The sequence below is a fragment of the Bufo bufo genome, chromosome 10, assembly GCF_905171765.1.
Source record: "Bufo bufo chromosome 10, aBufBuf1.1, whole genome shotgun sequence".
NCBI lineage: Eukaryota > Metazoa > Chordata > Amphibia > Anura > Bufonidae > Bufo > Bufo bufo.
The window spans coordinates 60281610-60304370 of NC_053398.1; the positions used below are offsets into that span (position 1 = coordinate 60281610).

Consider the following 22761-nt stretch of genomic DNA (forward strand, 5'->3'; position numbering starts at 1 on the left):
TCGCGCTCCAGTTCAGGAATTAAAGTGGGCACATTGTCTTTATACCGGGGATCCAGCAGGGTGGCCACCCAGTAGTCTGCACACGTTAAAACGTGGGCAACTCTGCTGTCGTTGCGCAGGCATTGGAGCATATATTCGCTCATGTGGGCCAGGCTACCCATGGGTAAGGACAAGCTGTCCTCTGTGGGAGGCGTATCGTCATCGTCCACCGTATCCCCCCAGCCACGCACCAGTGATGGGCCTGGGCTGCCCCCCCGCTGTGAACTTGCGTCATCCTCGTCCCCCTCCACCTCCTCCTCCTCATCCTCCTCGTCCTCCAGTACAGTGCCTTGGCTGGCGACTTGTGAACCTGTCCTCTGCTGCTTAAACAAACCTCCCTCTGAGCCACTTCGAACAGACTGGCCCGAAAGTGTTAGAAACGAGCCCTCATCCTCCTCCTCCTCCTCCACCTGGGCCACCTCCTCTAACATCATTGCCCTAAGTGTTTTCTCAAGGAGACATAGAAGTGGTATTGTAACGCTGATAACAGTGTCATCGCCACTGGCCATGTTGGTGGAGTACTCGAAACAGCGCAGCAGGGCACACAGGTCTCGCATGGAGGCCCAATCATTGGTGGTGAAGTGGTGCTGTTCGGCAGTACGACTGACGCGAGCGTGCTGCAGCTGAAACTCCACTATGGCCTGCTGCTGCTCGCACAGTCTCTCCAGCATGTGCAAGGTGGAGTTCCACCGGGTGGGCACGTCGCATATGAGGCGGTGAGCGGGAAGGCCGAAGTTCCGCTGTAGCGCAGACAGGCGAGCAGCGGCAGGATGTGAACGGCGGAAGCGCGCACAGACGGCCCGCACTTTATGCAGCAGCTCTGACATGTTGGGGTAGTGGTGAATGAACCTCTGCACCACCAAGTTCAGCACATGCGCCAGGCAAGGGATGTGCGTCAAACCGGCTAGTCCCAGAGCTGCCACGAGATTTCGCCCATTATCGCATACCACCAGGCCTGGCTTGAGGCCCACCGGCAGAAACCACTCGTCGGTCTGTTGTTCAATACCCCGCCACAACTCCTTTGCACTGTGGGGCCTGTCCCCCAAACATATGAGTTTCAGAATGGCCTGCTGACGTTTACCCCGGGCTGTGCTGAAGTTGGTGGTGAAGGTGTGTGGCTGACCGGATGAGCTGGTGGAAGCAGTGGAGGAGGAAGCCGAGTAGGAGGAGGAGGCTACAGGAGGCAGAGAATGATGCCCTGCGATCCTAGGGGGCGGAAGGACGTGCGCCAAGGAACTGTCCGCCGGGGGCCCAGCCGCCACTACATTCATCCAGTGTGCAGTTAGTGAGATATAGCGTCCCTGGCCGTGCTTACTGGTCCACGTATCTGTGGTTAGGTGGACCTTGCCACAAATGGCGTTGCGCAGTGCACACTTGATTTTATCGGACACTTGCATGTGCAGGGAAGGCACGGCTGTCTTGGAGAAGTAGTGGCGGCTGGGAACCACATACTGCGGGACAGCCATGGCCATCAGCTGTTTGAAGCTGTCTGTGTCCACCAGCCGGAATGACAGCATTTCAAAGGCCAGCAGTTTAGAAATGCTGGCGTTCAGGCCAAGGGCTCGAGGGTGACTCGGGGGGTATTTGCGCTTCCTTTCTAAGGTTTGAGATATTGAGAGCTGAACGCTGCTGTGTGATATAGTGGAGACGCTAGTTGACGGTGGCGGTGGTGGTGGTGTCGGTGGCACATCCTCTGTTTGCTGCTCGGCAGGTGGCAACATTCCTCTCGAGGCGGAAGCCGAGGCAGCAGCGGTAGAGGGAGCAGGGGGAGCCTCAGCGAGTGCCTGGTTTTTAAGGTGTGTACCCCACTGCAGTTCATGCTTTGCATGTAGATGCCTGGTCATGCAGGTTGTGCTGAGGTTCAGAACGTTAATGCCTCGCCTCAGGCTCTGATGGCAGAGCGTGCAAGTCACTCGGGTCTTGTCGGTAGGACATTGTTTAAAGAAGTGCCATGCCAGGGAACTCTTTGAAGCTGCCTTTGTGGGGCTGGGTCCCTGTTGGCGATGTCCAGTAGCAGGCGAACTCTGGGGGCGGCGGCTCGTCTGCTTTGGCCCCCTGCTCCCTCTTTGGCTTCGCTGTTGTCTCGGTCTCACCACTACCTCTTCCTCTGAACTGTGAAAGTCATCGCCACGACCTTCAGTCCATGTGGGGTCTAAGACCTCATCGTCCTCTGCATCGTCTTCCACCCAGTCTCCCTCCCTGACCTCCTCCTGTTCAGTCTGCACACTGCAAAAAGACGCGGCAGTGGGCACCTGTGTTTCGTCATCATCAGAGAGTCGGTGACTCTGCTGTGGTGGTATTCCCATGTCCTCTTCATCTGGAGACATAAGTGGTTGTGCGTCAGTGCATGGTATGTCTTCCTCCACTGGGGAAGGGCTAGGTGGACGCCCCTGGGAAACCCTGGAAGCAGAGTCTTCAAACAGAAGAAGAGACTGCTGCATAACTTGTGGCTCAGACCGTTTCCCTGATATGCTTGGGGGTGATGTGACAGACTGATGGGCTTGGTTTTCAGGTGCCACCTGTGCGCTTTCCGCAGAAGACTGGGTGGAAGACCATGTGGTGAACGTGCTGGAAGCACTGTCGGCCACCCAATCGATTAATGCCTGTACCTGCTCAGGCCTTACCATCCTAAGAGCGGCATTGGGCCCCACGAGATATTGCGGTACATTCTGCCGGCTAGTTGAGGGAGTTCGTTCCCTACTGTGTGCGCCTGGGGCCGAACGGCCACGTCCTCTACCAGCAACAGAGGCTCCACGGACACCACCACGACCGCGTCCTCGTCCCTTAATAGTATTTTTCTTCATTGTTGCGATTCAACTCGCACCACAATGAAATATATTATTTTTTATAAGCAAAATCCCCTCACTGGAATACTTTCAGTCTTTTGACTGTATGGATTACAGATGGAATGACTGTTATATGTGAGTACCGCTTTCTTTGACAGATTCTAGTATGGGTACATATATGTTTTCCCAACCCCAGCACATTAGTTTGCTAATTCCAGATGTATGAAACGCAGGCCTAACTGTATCTAGTATATTGAACGCCAGATAAACTAACTTGGCCTTTTTTAAATTAAAAAAAAATTCCCTCACTGGAATACTTTCAGTCTTTTGACTGTATGGATTACAGATGGAATGACTGTTATATGTGAGTACCGCTTTCTTTGACAGATTCTAGTATGGGTACATATATGTTTTCCCAACCCCAGCACATTAGTTTGCTAATTCCAGATGTATGAAACGCAGGCCTAACTGTATCTAGTATATTGAACGCCAGATAAACTAACTTGGCCTTTTTTAAATAAAGAAAAAATTCCCTCACTGGAATACTTTCAGTCTTTTGACTGTATGGATTACAGATGGAATGACTGTTATATGTGAGTACCGCTTTCTTTGACAGATTCTAGTATGGGTACATATATGTTTTCCCAACCCCAGCACATTAGTTTGCTAATTCCAGATGTATGAAACGCAGGCCTAACTGTATCTAGTATATTGAACGCCAGATAAACTAACTTGGCCTTTTTTAAATAAAAAAAATTCCCTCACTGGAATACTTTCAGTCTTTTGACTGTATGGATTACTGATGGAATGACTGTTATATGTGAGTACCGCTTTCTTTGACAGATTCTAGTATGGGTACATATATGTTTTCCCAACCCCAGCACATTAGTTTGCTAATTCCAGATGTATGAAACGCAGGCCTAACTGTATCTAGTATATTGAACGCCAGATAAACTAACTTGGCCTTTTTTAAATAAAAAAAATCCCCTCACTGGAATACTTTCAGTCTTTTGACTGTATGGATTACAGATGGAATGACTGTTATATGTGAGTACCGCTTTCTTTGACAGATTCTAGTATGGGTACATATATGTTTTCCCAACCCCAGCACATTAGTTTGCTAATTCCAGATGTATGAAACGCAGGCCTAACTGTATCTAGTATATTGAACGCCAGATAAACTAACTTGGCCTTTTTTAAATAAAAAAAATTCCCTCACTGGAATACTTTCAGTCTTTTGACTGTATGGATTACAGATGGAATGACTGTTATATGTGAGTACCGCTTTCTTTGACAGATTCTAGTATGGGTACATATATGTTTTCCCAACCCCAGCACATTAGTTTGCTAATTCCAGATGTATGAAACGCAGGCCTAACTGTATCTAGTATATTGAACGCCAGATAAACTAACTTGGCCTTTTTTAAATAAAAAAAAAATTCCCTCACTGGAATACTTTATGGCTTTTCACTGTATGGATTACAGGTGGACTGGTATTAGTAGGGGTGACACAAGCACACCCAAGTCCCTGATGTAGGATTTCTATGGCACAGACCACTATTACAAGTGATTAATGGACGTTGGGAGAGATTGTGCTGCAGCACTAGTCCCAAGATGGCCGCCGCCTATCAGCCCAGTAACATGTGCCACAAAATGGTCTGCACAACCTTTAAAAAAAATAGCCTTGGACTGTGCTGCTAAATCGCTATTGGTCTGAATCCCAGGTGTAGATGTCTGACTTGTTTGGAGCTTTGGAATGCACACTGTGGCAGCTTCTGCTGCAGCACTACAAGTCGCAAAATGGCGGCCGGCGGTCAGCCCAGGTACATGTGGATGGAAAAATCACTCTGGCCACTCTAAAAATAGCCAATCCCTATCAAAAAAGCAGCTCAGCTGCAGTTGTTCAGATGAATCACAGGTGGAGGAGAGAAATTTGCTTCCAGTTATTCAATTATCCCTGCCTATTCTCGCCCTAGCATCAGCTGCGTCTATCCCTGTTCTATTCACATCGGGAGTGAGCACGTCCCGACGTGCGCACAAGCTTATAAAGAGGCTGAGTCACATGCTGCACTTGGCCAATCACAGCCTTGCCAATAGTAGGCATGGCTGCGATGGCATCTTAGGGCAAGTAGTATGATGCATGTTGATTGGCTGCTTTGCAGCCTTTCAAAATGCGCCAAAATACATGCCGAACGACGAACCCGAACCCGAACTTTTACGAAAAAGTTCGGGTTCGGGTCCGTGTCACGAACACCCCAAAATTCGGTACGGACCCGAACTATGCTCGAACTGTTCGCTCAACACTAACCAGAAGTCTTCTTCTTTGTCCAGATGAGCTTTTGCAAAGGCCAAGCGAGCTTTTGTGTGCCTTATCTGGAGAAGTGGCGTCCTCCTTGGTCTGCATTGTGCAGTGTCCATTGGATTGTCTGCCTTGAGACATTGCTACCAGCAGAGCCCAGATTCACCAGGATGGCCTTGGTGGTGATCCGTGGATTCTTTTTCACCTCTCTAACTATCCTCCTGGCCAGCACAGGTGTCACTTTTGGCTTCCGACCACGTCCTCTGAGATTTTCCACAGTGCGGAACATCTTGTATTTTTTGCTCAAATGTAAATAAAAGCTGAGAAATGTCTTTTTCTCCCCACAATAATGCCTCTGTTACATTGTCTTATTATCTTTTGGGAGACACCTATGTCATTTCCAGTCAAAACATTACTTGCTGGTTGAATAAAAGTAACTTTAAGTCAAAATTTGCCAGGGGTATGTGAATAATTATGGGCAGCACTGTAGGTGTGTATTATTAGAGTGCTGTTAGTGTTGTACTGGGTGCGTCTATATGTATATATATTTATATAACCATTGATATAAATATATATAGATATAGCGTAAATAATTGACTGTAGACTTGTAATTGTGTAATAAATACTTTATTGTTAAAGCACAGTTTAGTGTTTTGTCGTCAACGCAATTAAAAGCACGTAGTTTAGGAAAAGGTAGCGCAACAGGTAGAATAAAGGAATAAATAGGCAGAGTCAGCAATAGATGACTTTTTTACAAGTTTAACATACACATTGGTGTTTTTCCTAGCATATACAGTATATAGTAAATGCCGGGCTCAAGCGCAATATGCCCAGGGCCTACGAAGCTCTTCTTTCCTAGCATCTGCAAGGACAAGCCTACAACTGTCTGGACAGTTGCTCTGCGTGTCATGGCTGAATGTCTATATTCCTTCCTGACATGCTTTCCTCAGTAGTATTTTAGCAGCTGTCACTTCAGACAGACCACTTTCCTGCAATGGCAATATGGGAGAACCAATAGAAATGCTCTCCCACATGGCCGCCACATCTTAACCACTTGCCGTCTGCACCTTGACGATACACATCCAGGCGGTCAGCACATAATGCCACGCACTGCTGGATCCCCATTGACTATAATGGGTTCCAATGGCTTTCTGGCATAAATGCCGGCAAGCCACTGGATTCCCAATGGTGTCAATGGGGATCTGGCTGTTCATGGCATTATCCGGCTTTGCTGATCTGGTAAACTCCGGTAGTCTGTTCTCTGCCAGAACAGACTACCGGATTAGTTTACCGCATATGTGACGCTACCCTAATAGAAAGCTTTATGTGCTTACACAACCTTCATGTGGGTCACGGACGTACCGAGACATATGGACGTCCCCGTGACAGTGAGTGGCAGGAGATCTTTGAGACTGGCAACATGTGGTTTGATTTGACATGTTTACCTTGTGGATCAATAGGCGTCTGTGTTGTTTCTAGTACTAGCCACACCCTTACCCTCCAGGTGTTGCTATTGTGGTCATTTAACTTTCCCTATTTATAGTTGTTTCTCCCACAATGCTGTGCGGTTTATAGCTTCAGTTGGACCTGTGGATAGCTGGTTTTTGGATCTCAGTTGAGTTCCTGGTGCTGCCATAGCTTCTTGGAAGTTAAGTGTTACCTTTCCCTTTGTATTTTGGCTTTTCTGTGTGTTGCATTCCTTCCCTAGTTTTCAAGCCTTATTTCCTTTTCACTTTCCCTCCTATGTTCGGTGTGGGGTTTCCCTCCCACACTAGAGCGTGACACATGGCTGCAGTAATCATGAGTTGTCACCGTATTCACACATATACCGACGGCAAATGTGCTTATAGAGTGAAAGCATTATAGGACTGCTGTGAGTTTTCCCACTACTTACCAGAGGCAGAATTAACAACATACCATATCTTTCTGCTTGCCATAGACATAGCAGCAGCAAGCAGGAAGAGAAAAGGGAGACAGCACTGTGCGCGTCTTTCACATGGATGATTGGCAGGGGTGCTGGAGCCTCTCCAATCTGGTATTGATGACCTATCCTGAGGATAGGTCATTAATATTAAAAGACCGGAGAACCCTTTAAAAAAAATTAAAATAGACAAATCACCAGGTCCAGATGGCATACACCTCCATATACTAAGAGTATTGGCGCTTAGCAAATGTGGTGCCAATATTTAAAAAGTGGTAAAAAACAATGCTATCTTGGAGTAACTCAATGAAAAGAAGCGTAACTCGCCATATCAGCAACATATCAGCAACATATCTCTGCAGCGGTTTAGCATACAAAGGTATTTTTTTACTCAGCATGATGAGCCCTATAATGCAGTATGCCTGGTTTAACCCCTTCCTAATGCGATTTTTTTGTTTTTCGCTCCCTGCCTTCCTGGAGCCATAACTTTTTTATTTTTCCGTTCACATAGCCGTATCAGGGCTTATTTTTTGCGGGACAAGTTGCACTTTCTAATGACACCATTTAATATTGCATAGAATGTAGTGAGAAGCTGGAAACAAATTCTAAATGGGATGAATTGAAAAAAAATGCAATTTCAATCATTTTATGGGTTTTGTTTCTACGGCGTTCATTATGTGTTAAAACTGACTGGTGCTATTCATTCTCCAGGTTAGTATGACTATGGAAATACCACATATGTGTAGTTTTTCTTGCGTTTTAATACTGAAAAAAAAAAAAAGCAATGAATCTGGAAGCCTCTCCTGCCTGTGAAGCATGCACTTCCTGGTTTCCAGCTTCTCAGATGCCATGGTCACATTTGACCACGTCATCTGAGGGGTTAAATGCCCACAATCGACATTACCGCCAATCGCGGACATTAGCTGCGGGTGTCTGCTGTATGAAACCTGCTAGCTGTGGCGCTCGCTCAGCTACAGAGCAGGCGCCATCTTTAAAGACCAGATATCTGCTCTACATGTATGGCGAATATCGTGAAGAGGTTAATAGGGTTGATCATGCAGAGCCTCTTTAAATATTTAGTTATTAAAGACTGTAAATCTTTCAGAACTTTCTAATTGCAACTTTTTGAAAATTATTAAAAACTTGGCTCAGTCATTGGCATACTAGACAACTGTGACAACCACCCGCCAATCCCGTCGTACTATGCCACAGTTGCCATACAGGTCTCGTCCACTAGAGACTTCTGGTGGCGAATCCACTGTGAGCATAGTAGACGTTCAAGATTGGTTGGTGTGCCCATACATGATACAATCGGAAAAATAAAATTATTGATTTCACTCTGGAAATCAAATTAATTTGCTGCCACCACTCTTCGTATTGAATCGGGGTGAAGAGACCCTGGCTAGCTAATCCTAAAGGGAAGAAACGGTTATTTGCAACCTAGCTAACCCATCAACAATTTATAAAAAAATAAAACAATGCGGTAGTATGTCTCTTCTGAGGTCAGAGTTCTTAGCATAGACCAGATAATCAAGTAACAAGGGCAAAACTGGAACGATTAAATCGTTAGTTTTATTTTAAAAACTACACACAAAAAATATATACATTAAAACTTACAGATAAATATACCTGCCAGTCGAACAGATTGGTTGGATAGAAATGGGCAAGAGGTGGAAGGGCATAGATGTGTGTGTAAAGTTCTGAATTACCGTGGTAAAGTCCAGAAAAAGATAGTCTTTGAAGGAATAATCCAAGATGGCGGGGTGCCCGCGTCCAGCGGGCGGTCGTGATGTTAGTCGACGTCAGATAGTAGATGAAGGTTGCAGGACCTGAGTGTGTCACTGTTTTTACCCACTCTGAAGCGGGGAGTAGTTATGACACGTACAGGTCTAGCCTGGTGTAATTGGAACAGGGGTAGTCATTTGGCCCATTGGGAGAAAATCTGGCAGAATCTTTGCTTTGCCAGTTTCTCTGTACCCGTAAATCAGATCAAGAAATAGAGTTGATATTTATAATCAGTACAATTTTACCCATCATCTGATACCAAATATGACTGGAAGACCATACAGTGTGCCTGAGAACTGTTATATCTCAGAGTGGGAATCTCCGAATGACTGGCGGATTTCCTGGAAGGTGGGTTATAATAATCTGAACAATTTCTGAAGAGATCATTAATTTCGTATTTTCCTATCCTATGACATATGAGGGAAATATGGGAAAAATATGAGATCTATGGAATGTGTCATCCCGTTGTCGGATACAGATCTGTCCTTTTCTTTTGAAGCTTTCTGACGAGGCTTAAGGTGTGAGGATTCATGCTGGGTTGGAGCCGCTCCGACTACAGAAAGGGAGTTTTTATGAGGTTCTGTCAGGAGAATACCAGATTGATGGGTACATAACCTGGCATGGGGGCAGGAAGAGTCTTTGGCAAGGAGGTGCTAATTGTACCTCTGATCTGTGAGCAGTAACTGAAAGTTAAATTACTTCTGGGTTTAAAAAAGATTTTAACTCTTTGTATGCAGACGAAGGCCGCATTCGCGATTTCTTCGTATTGCTGAGATTGCGAATAGTCACAACAACGCTCTCCCTTACACCACCCATTGGCTGCTTTATGATTATGCCAGTGTTTTTTTTACCCCAAAAAGACAATTATGAGCTGTATAGCCATAAAAATTTGCTGTACTTCAATGGAATTTGCTTTAATTTTCTATGAATTTCATGATCGGATAAGCATTAACAGTCAATGTACACTGCTCAAAAAAAAAATAAAGGGAACACAAAAATAACACATCCTAGATCTGAATTAATTAAATATTCTTCTGAAATACTTTGTTCTTTACATAGTTGAATGTGCTGACAACAAAATCACACAAATTTTTAACCCATGGAGGTCTGGATTTGGAGTCACCCTCAAAATTAAAGTGGAAAAAAACACTACAGGCTGATCCAACTTTGATGTAATGTCCTTAAAACAAGTCAAAATGAGGCTCAGTAGTGTGTGTGGCCTCCACGTGCCTGTATGACCTCCCTACAACGCCTGTGCATGCTCCTGATGAGGTGGCGGACGGTCTCCTGAGGGATCTCCTCCCAGACCTGGACTAAAGCATCTGCCAACTCCTGGACAGTCTGTGGTGCAACGTGACGTTGGTGGAAAGAGCGAGACGTGATGTCTCAGATGTGCTCAATTGGATTCAGGTCTGGGGAACGGGCGGGCCAGTCCATAGCATCAATGCCTTCGTCTTGCAGGAACTGCTGACACACTCCAGCCACATGAGGTCTAGCATTGTCTTGCATTAGGAGGAACCCAGGGCCAACCGCACCAGCATATGGTCTCACAAGGGGTCTGAGGATCTCATCTCGGTGCCTAATGGCAGTCAGGCTACCTCTGGCAAGCACATGGAGGGCTGTGCGGCCCTCCAAAGAAATGCCACCCCACACCATTACTGACCCAATGCCAAACTGGTCATGCTGGAGGATGTTGCAGGCAGCAGAACGTTCTCCACGGCGTCTCCAGACTCTGTCACGTCTGTCACATGTGCTCAGTGTGAACCTGCTTTCCTCTGTGAAGAGCACAGGGCGCCAGTGGCGAATTTGCCAATCTTGGTGTTTTCTGGCAAATGTCAAACGTCCTGCACGGTGTTGGGCTGTAAGCACAACCCCCACCTGTGGACGTCGGGCCCTCCTATCACCCTCATGGAGTCTGTTTCTGACCGTTTTAGCAGACACATGCACATTTGTGGCCTGCTGGAGGTCATTTTGCAGGGCTCTGGCGGTTCCTCCTTGCACAAAGGCGGAGGTAGCGGTCCTGCTGCTGGGTTGTTGCCCTCCTACGGCCTCCTCCACGTCTCCTGATGTACTGGCCTGTCTCCTGGTAGCGCCTCCATGCTCTGGACACTACGCTGACAGACACAGCAAACCTTCTTGCCACAGCTCGCATTGATGTGCCATCCTGGATAAGCTGCACTACCTGAGCCACTTGTGTGGGTTGTAGACTCCGTCTCATGCTACCACTAGAGTGAAAGCACCGCCAGCATTCAAAAGTGACCAAAACATCAGCCAGGAAGCATAGGAACTGAGAAGTGGTCAGGTCACCACCTGCAGAACCACTCCTTTATTGGGGGTGTCTTGCTAATTGCCTAGAATTTCCACCTGTTGTCTATCCCATTTGCACAACAGCATGTGAAATTGATTGTCACTCAGTGTTGCTTCCTAAGTGGACAGTTTGATTTCACAGAAGTGTGATTGACTTGGAGTTACATTGTGTTGTTTAAGTGTTCCCTTTATTTTTTTGAGCAGTGTACTTTCTAGTTGCCAGAGCTTCAGCACAACCCAGTGGTTACAATGGAGTAACTGTGTCACGTGTCAAACTTATGTTTATAGTGCCTCATTTTCTGCGCGTCTCCTGGGTGCCATCACCAGGCAGTGGCCTCTTGAGACATACAACAAAATATCAGGTTTGTTGTGAAGATGGGAGATCAGAAATGGTAAATGCGGCGTAGTAAGAATGGACACGTTCTTGTAACACTTAATAACATTTTTTATTTAGTTAAAAAAAGATTTCTACAAAATAGTCATATAAAAAAGGCTCCCCTGCATCACCCCTCCAAGTAGACTGTGAACAGTTGCACACACTCTGTGGGTGCAGGAGGAGCCCGTGACCCTGCGATTCTGCGCTTCTACCAGGATGACAGGGAGGTGCCATGTTCCACCGTCTCCGTGAGTCAATCACTTCTTCTGAGGAGTACTCAGCTTCTGCATTCCCTGTATCTTCTCCAGTAATCCAGATATAAAGGCCTGGTGGATGAAGAACGGTAATTAGTATCCCTTTCTGTTACACACATATCATGGACAGGTTTCCTCAAACCATTTACCAAACAAGGCTCTTTTTAAAATCAGATAGTTTTTATTAAACAGCTTTTTTTTTTAATTATACAAACGGGGACGCCTTCTTTACAAATAGTAATATAGCAGGTCATATAAATGACATACAGAGCCATTACTTAAACCCCCACAAAAAAAAGAAAAACCCCCTCCCAATCCCCCCACCCCCTAGCGAAGAGACGGTCCGCCATTTGTAATAAACGGATTACATCTCATCAAACTTTCCATCTGACAATCGGTAAAATCATATCTCTCCCATGTATGTATGTAGGGCCTGTCAATAACCATACCTAACCACTTAGTCAGGGCTCCTGGATCACTCTTCAGTCAGACCTGGTTCGATTCTTATCATATCCAACTCCTACGCAAATACTGTTGTCCCGCCCAGTCTGCCCCCCCACCAGCACAAGGGAAGTCTATACAGACCCAGGGGAGGAGGACTCGGCCCCCGCTGAGAACCACTTATCCCATATTGCCGCAAATTTGGCTTCATACTTCCTCTTTACATACACCCCCTTTCAAGACTGAGTATATCATTCATCCTATTAAGGAATTCAGCCACCGAACCAAACAATACTCTTAATTCTCTAGTGTAGCAGAAAATTTGGGTCCTGACATATTCTAGGGCCCTATTTGATCTGGTCATAGATAAGCATAATAGCCATTTACATAGCCCAATAACAGGGGCAGATTGAGAACAAAATATGTAAATGAGCCTAGACGATGTCAATGGAAAAATACAATAAAATAACCCTTAAAGACAATGTGATAGAGCTCCCCAACCCTTATATACAGCATGGAACAAGACCATTTCATATACAGCCCTATGGTGATATGTGGAGCCTAGCCATTGCATACACACAGTCCTATAGTGAAACAAACGGCACCATAACTATATATACAGCTCTATAGTGAGTACCAGAATTATATCTACAACCATATAGTACTATATAGTAAGGCGCACTGTTATTACACAAACTGTCCTATAATAGCACCCTATACTTCCCGTAGGCTGGCTAGTCGTCCGTAACCTGCAGGCTCTGGATACTGGATAGTATTTTGGGGATATCATTCCCGATCACTACCAGCTCATTGAACTGCATCTCCATCCAGCAAGCATCCCGTCTGTACAGGGACGAACAATCGCTACTGCAACTGTTTATCCTCATTGCTTGTCAGCAGCACATCCCTGTACACAAGGGGGATGTGCTGCCCACAAATGCAGATTCTAGGTTCTGCATGGAAGATGCAATCACCTGTCGAACGAGCATTTTCTCATTTGTCAGGTCAGCCTTGTCTGCTCCCGTCATCATCAGACAATGCAAGATTACCACCAGCTCTCATCACAGGGGTGTGGATAACCTAACAGAACAGAACTTTGGGCGTCCTACAATTACACCAGTGTTCTGGGCAACATGGCGATCTTGGCTGCGACACTTGTCATGCAACCAACAATTGCTGTGTACTGTGGCAACCATTAAAATGAATGGGCTTGCAGCGCAGCGTTGCCATTCTGGGGTCACAGTAACGAGTCACACTGCAGCCTCATCCAGTTCAATGGCTGCACTGCTAACATTGCTGTGTGGCCCCGGCCTAAAAGAATGGCACTCAGGCTGAGCACAACATCAGAAGAAGGGGACAAGGCTCCCCTTATTTACCAAAGGTTACTGCCAATTCCACACACAAAAGTAGCACAAAAGGGCAGTCTTACTAACATTTGTAAACTCTGACAATCAAAATATGCTGCAGATTTATCACAGTGGTTTCAAATGGATGATGCACTTGGTGCATCTTTAGATTGTGTAGTCTGTTTATACCACCCATTAGTTTGCTTACCTTGTGCGGCACACAGTGGTTTGTCTCACATCAGCAGATGGCATTCATCCTGTAGAGAAAGTTAATACAAGCCACCTACTAATGTATTGTTCTTGTCCATATTGCTTCCTTTGCTGGCTTTATTCATTTTTACATCACATTCTACACTTCTCGTTTCTGTGGTTACGACTAGAGATGAGCAAATTTGATATTTTGACGTTCGTTCACGCTTCGCTTACTGGTAAAAGGTGAATTGTGTTATGGATTCCGTTACCACGGACCATAACGCAATTCTATGACTGAATACATAACAGAATGCCTTTAGAGGCTTTCCGTTATTCAATCCATTATGCATTCCGTCATAGAACTGCGTTATTGACCGTGGTAACGGAATCCATAACGCAATTCACCTTTTACCAGTAAGCGAAGCGTGAACGAATTTCATAACCTGAAATTTGCTCATCTCTAGTTACGACCATCCTGAAATCCAGCAGTGGTTGCCATACTTGCAAAATATTGGAAAAAGCATATGAAAAGAGTATGCATAGGCTGGCGCTCTTTCTATAGTGTGCACAACCACTGCTGCTGGATTATAGAGTGTTCGTAACCATGGAAACGAGCAGTGTATAATGGGATGCAAAAATGAATCCAGCCAGCAAAGGAGGCAATATAGACAATCACTATTCATTAGTAAGTGCATTGTATCTTTATCTACATGATAAATGCCATTAGCTGAAGTAAGACAACCCCTTTAAAGGGTGCGTTCATGGGACTGTGTTTTGTGGTCTGCAAATTGCGGATCCGCTAAACACTGATAACGGCTGTGTGTGTTGCGCATTTTGCGGGCAAGAATAGGACATGCTGTATCTTTTTTGTGGGGGCACGGAATGGAACTATGGATGCGGACAGCACGCAGTGTGCTGTCCGCATCTTTTGAGGCCCCATTGAAATGAACACTTGATAAATGTGGTGCATAGCTTGTGTGCCAGAATTTTGTCTCAATGCAAGTTCAATAAGACCAAAGTAGAGAAAAGTGGAAAGGTCGTCACTTCTGGCCATTGGTGGGGGGTCCCAGCTGTTAGAGCCTGCTATTTTAGCATTCATCACCTGTCTACTAGACAAATACTTCTGGTAGGAATACCTCTTTAAAAATATGCAAGGCCTGTACCGCAACAGGTTTGTAAATGTAGACACACATAAAAACATACGCCGTACACTCACCTCAGTTGGTTTGTAACATTCATTAAGAAGTTCCTGCAAAGAAACAAGAGGGACGTCAGAGCCGGGGAGGGGGGATGCCGACACACGGTGCACTCAGCCATGCACACCAACCACTAACCTTTACCCTCTCTCCCCTCTGTTCATCAGTTTCCATATCTAGTAATTCATCCACATCAATTTCCAGTTCTGGGATTTCTTCTTCCTGTAACAGACACAAAACCCATTAATCTCTTCGGATGAGGAAGCACAGTATGCTGAAAGTAGAGACAAAGCATATGTGGAGTGACCGTCACATGTTCAAAGGGTCCCAGAAATGCAGGACAAATAAATCACTCATTCAAGGGAGATGGGAGCAGATTTCTCCAAGAACCATACACACACAGACTCTTCCCTTAAGGAAGTCCTCTCCAGGGTTCTAATGCAGGTTCCTGCGGTGGCGGACCCCTGTATTCATGGATTTGTAGGCTGCAGGATGGAATGAACACATTCACCTACTGCAATGGTTTGTCACAGTATGGACAGTATTCTACAGAAAACATATAGAAAAGAAAGAAAACCGTACAATTGTTTAAGTGCAAATTACTCAAAAGGTTAGCCTGGGTGTGGATGAATGACGGGCGGCCACGTAATACACAGACAGACATCACTGTAGAACATATAGTGGGACTTTGGATATTCTCCATTTTACTTGTGAGAGTGGGTTAAGTTATTCATGGCAGATTTGATCACCGCACACATGGCCCGATACTACAACCATATCCAGCTCTATACATTACAGGTTTAGTACGTTATTCACTTCCACATAATGTAAGTGATCCTCACATCTGATATTTTATATTTATGCTATTTAACTGTGAAAAAGAGCCCAAAGGTCTGTCCTAGCGGTTAGTGGAGCTGCGCCTATTTTGCCTGAGCCCTGCACCTCCCCTCATCCTGAAGTCCCCTCCAGCTCCTCTGACGTCAAGCAGACCCTGCACTGTAATCTCGCGCAGGCGCAACAAGTCGTCAGTTGAGCACCCACACAGTCTGCGATCCCTCCGCCGGCTTCATTTAACATACTGTGCTGCACTGAAGCTGGCAGAGGGCTGGCAGACCATGTGGGTGCTCAAGTGACATCTTGTTGCGCATGCGCAGTAGGTTAAATCTGGAGCTGGCAGAGGGCTCGCAGACAGTGCGGGTGCTCAAGTGACATCTTGTTGCACATGTGCAGTGGGTTAAATGAAGCTGAAGCAGGTACAGGGCTCGCAGAAATTTGATTGTGATTGATAACATTCTATGTACAGTGCTGAAGAATATGTCAGTGCCATATAAACCACGTGGTTAATACATAAAAATGCCAATATAACAGTAGCCACACTAATTATCAGATACCTACTAAATAGAACTTTTAGTGGGTGAATCATATGTACAGAATTGTGAGCTCCTGCTCCACCCTGTTTTGATGTGGTCGGAGTAGGTTCACATCTGTCCGGCTGACCCTCGGAGTTCCTGTGGCGATGAGTCAGCTCTGGGGTGGTAAAGACTATGCTAGGAGTAAAGGCTAACTACTGCCCAGCAATGAGGGAGTTTTACCATTTCTGGTGCATTTGGTTACTGGCAAAAATGCCAGCTCCAGATGTTACATGGAAGTCTATGGGAAATATTAAGCATGGCACGAACACTTGAGGTGCTTTTTTATTCTGTGTTTTTTTTCGCGGGGGGAGGGGTATAATAACGCCATTCTCTGGGTTTGGTATTTTTTCCCTCATTTTCTGTTTTTGTCCTAGATATTCCTATGTGTGTGCCATTTTTATGTGTGTTTTTGCAAGGCATTTTTTTACGAATGTATTTTTCCACACACCTCTACAAGATAGTGACACCAGAGAGAGGTATATATTTTCCTATAAAAAATGGAAATCCTGCAAAAAAAAAAAAAAAAGGCAATTGCTCAACAGACTATTTGGATGCATTTTTGGATGAGAAAAACGCCATTGTCAGGCTGCTTTTGAGCTTAAAACTGCTCACACGGTGTGGATTATGTGCGTTTTTTTCTGCATAGAAAAACCACAGTGTAATATGGTACCAGCAAAGAGTATGAGATTAAACAAATCTCATTTACAATTTGGGGGTCATTTACCAACTCATATATGCCAGTTTTCTGGCGTATACCTGTCACAGATTGCTGTGCAAAGGTTATTTGCGCCTCAATCTGCGACTTTTCCCCGTTCGCGCCAGATCTACAAAAGGGGCATGGCGTGGGCGGGCCGGCATTCAGGCCTCTCTCATTTATCATTTTCTATCCCTGTTTTAAATATAGAAAATGTTCTAAATCTACGCCAGCACGGAAGCTGTGGATACGCTGAAGTTATGTAGAGGCCGGAGCCGTCTTTTTTTCTTCTGTGCAGATTTTGAAATCAATTTTGTGTGCGCAGATTTTACCCTTTTCAATGCAAGGCGATGATCTGTGAAAAAATGTGCATCAACTCTGCACCAAAAACTAAGTAATTAATTTTGGGCGCAGATCTGGTATAGATTTTGTGTTTTAAAATCTGCGATTATGTGCAGGTACCCTATGAGTCCAACACTATACAATCATCGTGATCACTGAGCAGAGCTCTCGGCAGGGGACAGGGCAAGTACCCATGGTCCGTGGCACAGGGGGTTGTCTGTACTGGCCAGTCCCATAATCCACAGAGCCCCTTTATGCCGCTCAGTGACCAAATTAGTATCAACATCTAAAAAATGTATTATTCATTGTTGTCTGTCTTACCGTGTGAAATGTAGACTGAAGCGATGCTGGTGACGCGACACCTCAGCTCATTAAAGCATTTGCAGCATCAGACTGTTTAGCTAAACACATTCGCAGACAGAGAATGTGTCCTGATGAGACTCCGTGACTGCACACGCACCGTCAGTCATGTGGCCACTAATACAAAGACAATGTATGACGGGGTGATACTGCTGGTGCCCTCAATAGGCTACAATACAAAGACAATGTATGACGGGGTGATACTGCTGGTGCCCTCAATAGGCTATAGCCACCAGCACATACTGGGATAACAGCATTCCACTATTCAGGTTGGATTTCTACACTGATCTAATTGTCTATTTACAGCAGTCTGTAGTACGCGACATGAAAAGATGACATTGGATGCATAAATTAAGAGGGGATTAAAGAGCATTTCCGCTATGTGACGATATAGGCCCATACTGCCCTTACAGAAAAGCTGGCTGCTCGCTGCTCTGCGAGGGGGACATTGGCAGAGCTCTGCAGGAGACCGTGTCGTCACCCATGGGCCATATATATGCAGTAAACAACTCTGCTAAGAATTTGAATGGCTTCCAATGGAAAACCCCTTTTTTATTGGTTTTATGATTGGGACCCCACAGAGCTCCTGTCTGCTGCAGAGTTTCACAAATATAATAACCTCATACAGATGAGACATGTCCAACGATGGAGAAATATGAATTCCCATTGGAGGAGATATGCCTTGTGGACGACCCCTTTCCCTATGCCCTACTAGCTTAGGCTATTGCAGATTGGACGCAAACAATCTGAACGGACGCCATGTAATACTAAATGTGACCAGACACTGCTGATCAAGGTCAGCTCCCATATGAGAAGGGGTTGTTTAAGGTCAGAATACCCCTTTAAGGCAGTGAATGTATTTTCTGTGTTCACCAGGAGCCACTAACTGCATGACTTTGGTATGTTTCTACGGATGTGGTAGGCGACAGGCGAGACGCACCAGCAGAGAATGTGCAAACTGAATGTAAGGGTTAAGAGTTTCCTGAACACTTTGAATACTGTATGTATGCCCAACGTTACCACGTTTATCATAGTGTATGCAAACATCTCAGGCAGTATTACGCAGACAAGAGCAGCGCTCCTAACACTCTGGAGTCAGACGGGTCTACACCGATGTATACAGAAGTCAGTGATGTCATATCTATGGCGCCTGACACCTCGAAGAATGGAGTAAACTCCAGCATACGCTGTGCGCTCCATCCCTGTTCCCCGGACACAGAGATCCCCTCACCACCAGATAGACAACGTGTTTGTAGGATTCTTAGCAATGGTCAGAAGGTTGGACACGGCCCGGATCCTCATAAACACTGTGGTCGCAGTGCAGTAATGCTACAAATTTAATGCGACGTAAAAACTTATATTCAAAGCACATGTTCCCTTTACCATCCATTTGTATTGCCCCAATGCATCATCATAGGGTTGACCATGCGGAGTAAAATAATACCCTTCTTTTGTCTGTAGGTTTAATAGCTGCCATGGTATAATACTTTTTGTATTCATGTAAATTACCTCTTTCGAGCACAAGGGGGCCAGACGGAGCACTTGGAGCACCTCTACTGCTACACCCCTTGGTGCTCTGTGTACTCGCCCTCCCCTCTGACAGGACTAGACATGTCTCCTGGTGCCTGCGCTGAGGTCCAGCATCATTGGTGGCAGTGTGTTTTAGCCCATGGGCTGTGGCCTGTATGTAGGTGCCAGCACTCATTGGGGACAGTGGAGGAGATGATACTTACCTTTCCATCCTCCTCCAGTGACTTCAGTGCACCCAGAAGTGAAGGCACCACGGCTTCACAGAAGGGTAGGAGCTCAGCAGCTGGGAGGATGGAAAGGGTTAAAAAAGCCACCGTGTGAACGGCCCCTAAGGCCTCATGCACACAACAATTTTTCGGGTCCGCATCCGAGCCGCAGTTTTTGCAGCTCGGGTACGGACCCATTCACTTCAACGGGGCCGCAAAAGATGCGGACAGCGCACCGCGTGCTGTCGGCATCCGTTGCTCCGTTGTAAGGCCCCGCAAAAAAAAAAAAATAGCATGTCCTATTCTTGTCCGTTTTGCGGACAAGAATAGGCATGTCTACAATGGGCCACCCGTTCCGTAAATTGCGGAAGGCACACGGGCGGCTTCCGTTTTTTGCGGATCCGCGGTTTGCGTACCGCAAAAAACAGCACGGTCGTGTGCATGTAGCCTAAGACTGAGGTTAGTATTCTTAGACATTGTAAAGTACGGCACTATTGGTAAATCTATTGTGTGCAAAAACAACTTTCCTTCAGTCACACTCGCGTATCCACAGACTCCCAGCAACCTGTACATATATATATATTCAGGAACGTTCTGAGCGCCGCCACATGTGAATTACCATTGTACTGTATACTGCAACATGGTGGTGGGAATGTAGTCCAGTACCACACACACCACATCCCGAGAGTGGACCTCAACGCACATCCAGTATATGGACGCATGAACCCAGGCTTAGGGTACGTTCACACATAGCGGTTATGCCGTCGTTCCTGCCTTGTGGCGATAACCATGCAGCAAAAAGTGCAAGCAGTATTGCAGCGAATTGCAGCTATAGCACAGGTGATGCTCAATAAAACTGCAACACGTACATCGCAGCATGGTCCCTACGTCTGAATTGCCTAGGCACGGGCAGAGGACCTCACATGGTTAGCAGAGCAGGCACCTTGCCATCAGGTTATACTGCACAAGTACTGCCCATAACCGCACTCTCTGTAACAAGCGCTTACAGAGCGACTGGAACCTGCCTGAAGCCTGCGGATAATGTGTCAGGGAATGGCTATGCAAGCAATTTCCTTGTGCAATATTAGCCAGGAAATGCTCCATCTGTTGCTGGGCCTTGGCTGCCCCTTCCTCTCCAGCGCTGGCAGCAATGTAGCGTGGACATCTACGTTGTCACCAACCCTCCACTGTCTCTGCACTTTGTTTATTGTTTCCCATTACAGGCCTCAGTCAGCAGATCTGTGCCCATGACACGTGCACTTGGCAGCTGAAGGCATCCGTGTTGGTCCCATGGTCATATGTGCCCGCATTGCTGAGAAAAGTGGGGTTTTTTGGTGCGGATTCCACAACAAAAACACATGCAGACCTTCCCCGCTGATTTCCATGGGGAATCTGCATGTCAATTCAAATAACGCTTTTTTCCACCTGTGTCCAGAATCCCCATAGCAAATGGGCAGAAATGAAAATCCATGCCAAAAACACGGCAGGAAAAAATAAAACAGATGCGCATTTCACATCAGGTTTTATTTTCAGCCCAGGAAATGCTCGGTGTGAACGGGCCCCTATGGGCCACATGCTGATTTCTGACAGATCATAACCTATAGCCCGGGGTCTGCTGGTCTGTGGGAAAAAGCTGGGATTTTGGGATTCCCGCCCCAGCAGGATGAGATCATGGCTATGACAGCGGTTGTATGGGCAGATCCATCGTCACATTCTGCACAATCTGATCTCTCGGGAAGTCTCCTGTAAATGTGATGCCACCCCGCCTCAGTCTCCCGATTTATGGCTGTCACATGCTGACGACAGGTGTCCTCAGCTGTTCCTGGGGCTCGGGGTGGCATCAGAGCGCCGCCGCCTCACCCCCTGCCACATCCAATACCATCCAGGCCAGGGGGCATATCAATTAGACAGCGATGCCCACCCAGTGTGCCAGCAGAGCTCCCCCTTTGTCCTAGGATATGGCCAGTTCTAATCTCATTGACTCCTCAGCCCGGGATTAGCTCATCTAATTAGTAGGAAGTGTGTGCCAGGGGAGGGGGGCAGAGGGGGCACTCCCCTGGTTTTGCCCTCACCTGGCAGTCATACAGCCCCACCAGCTGATCCAGGATCCACTCTTCCAGCCTCAGTCTTTTCCTCAGTTCCTTGCGGTCATACTTGACTGTCACTTTGCCCGGGTGTCGTCTCTCCGGCTCCTCGGCTGTCTCTCCTGGGGATTGGAAGTAGACCCGGGGGGACGTGGGATGGGGGCCGGAGCCTGGGCTGCTGAGGGCGGCCATGGAAATAAGAGACAGCTCGGGGGAACAGGAGTGAGAGAGGTCGAGTGACAGCCGAGCAAACAAAGCACTTCTGCAAAGAACGGAAAAGTGACAGTCACCGGGAGAAGAGACACTCACTGAGACGTCCTCCGCCAGTCCATAACGTGGGCTCTCCGGGCACTCACAACACAATGAAGAGTCTTTTCTGCAGTTCTCCAGGGTCTGACAGTCTCTTTCTCAGACAGCGGTCTCCTCCATGGCGTGCTCAGTCTCTGTCTCTTCCCCACGTGGACTACTCCCCGTGTCCAGCTGCCGTCTCTTCTGCTTCCTGTATGTCTCTCTCTCTCTCCTTTGTTTCTGCCCGTCTCTCCCAGTTCCTCCCTCTCCTCCGCCTCTTAAAGAGACGCCCCCCTCCTCCTGGGCTGTCTCTTCCCCAGGCAGCTGTCCCTTCTCCTTGTATAATGTGTCTGGTCTGTGCCCTCTCTGTGCCCGGCAGCTGTTACCTCACAGACCTGAGGGAGGATGTGAGACTGTCACACAATGTCAGCCATCATTCAGTGCTGTAACCATTAGCAACCAAGGCCCATGATCCTCCCAAACACTGTCATGTCTCACAGACCTGGAAACTTAAAGGGGTATTCCCACCTCAGACATTGGGGGTGTATCGCTGCACCCAAAGTTCCGGAGGAGGCTTGGACGGCCGCCCTCTTTTTCTATGGGTGCGGTGAATTAGCTGCGCGGCGCACTCAGCTATTTTCGGAAGTGGGAATGGGAAAGGCGACCACTGCTTCTGTGGGGCATATACGGAAATAGCTGAGCCAGCGCTCTGCTATTTTCAACGCTCCCATAGGAAAGAATGGAGGGCGACCGCGCATACGCGGTGTGTCCTCAAGGACTCCAGGAATGAATGGAGGGTGGGCACGCATGTGCAGTGCATCCTCAGTTCTAAGTAGAAGTGGGACCCGCACCTATCAGACATTTGGGGCTTATCCTTATATGTCCACAATGGCCGAGAGGGGA

The 22761-nt window shown here is 46.7% G+C and overlaps 1 protein-coding gene across 2 annotated transcripts; it reads right to left on the minus strand.

Annotated features, from left to right (window-relative positions):
- Window positions 1-11564: 11564 nt before the first annotated feature.
- Window positions 11565-22119, minus strand: PPP1R14B (protein phosphatase 1 regulatory inhibitor subunit 14B). 2 transcript variants are annotated; one of them, XM_040409860.1, is made up of 5 exons: window positions 21927-22118; window positions 21559-21832; window positions 15081-15164; window positions 14963-14995; window positions 11565-11839 (listed from the first exon to the last, which is right to left on the minus strand). In XM_040409860.1, exons 2-5 carry the CDS (start codon window positions 21760-21762, stop codon window positions 11771-11773), a joined length of 390 nt encoding a protein of 129 aa, XP_040265794.1. In that variant the 5' UTR covers window positions 21763-21832; window positions 21927-22118; the 3' UTR covers window positions 11565-11770. The 2 variants fall into 2 exon arrangements, with proteins under 2 accessions (XP_040265794.1, XP_040265793.1); XM_040409859.1 differs by having other exon boundaries at window positions 21559-22119.
- Window positions 22120-22761: the final 642 nt, after the last annotated feature.

Bases quoted from the DNA above. Each gene is read 5' to 3' on its own strand.
- PPP1R14B (XM_040409859.1), bottom strand. From the start codon at position 21,762: ATGGCCGCCCTCAGCAGCCCAGGCTCCGGCCCCCATCCCACGTCCCCC. The intron at 15,165-21,558 runs GTGAGGGCAAAA...TGTCTGTTACAG, and splicing joins TGGGGCTGTATGACTGCCAG to GAAGAAGAAATCCCAGAACT. The intron at 11,840-14,962 runs GTGAGTGTACGG...TTCATCCACCAG, and splicing joins AATGTTACAAACCAACTGAG to GCCTTTATATCTGGATTACT.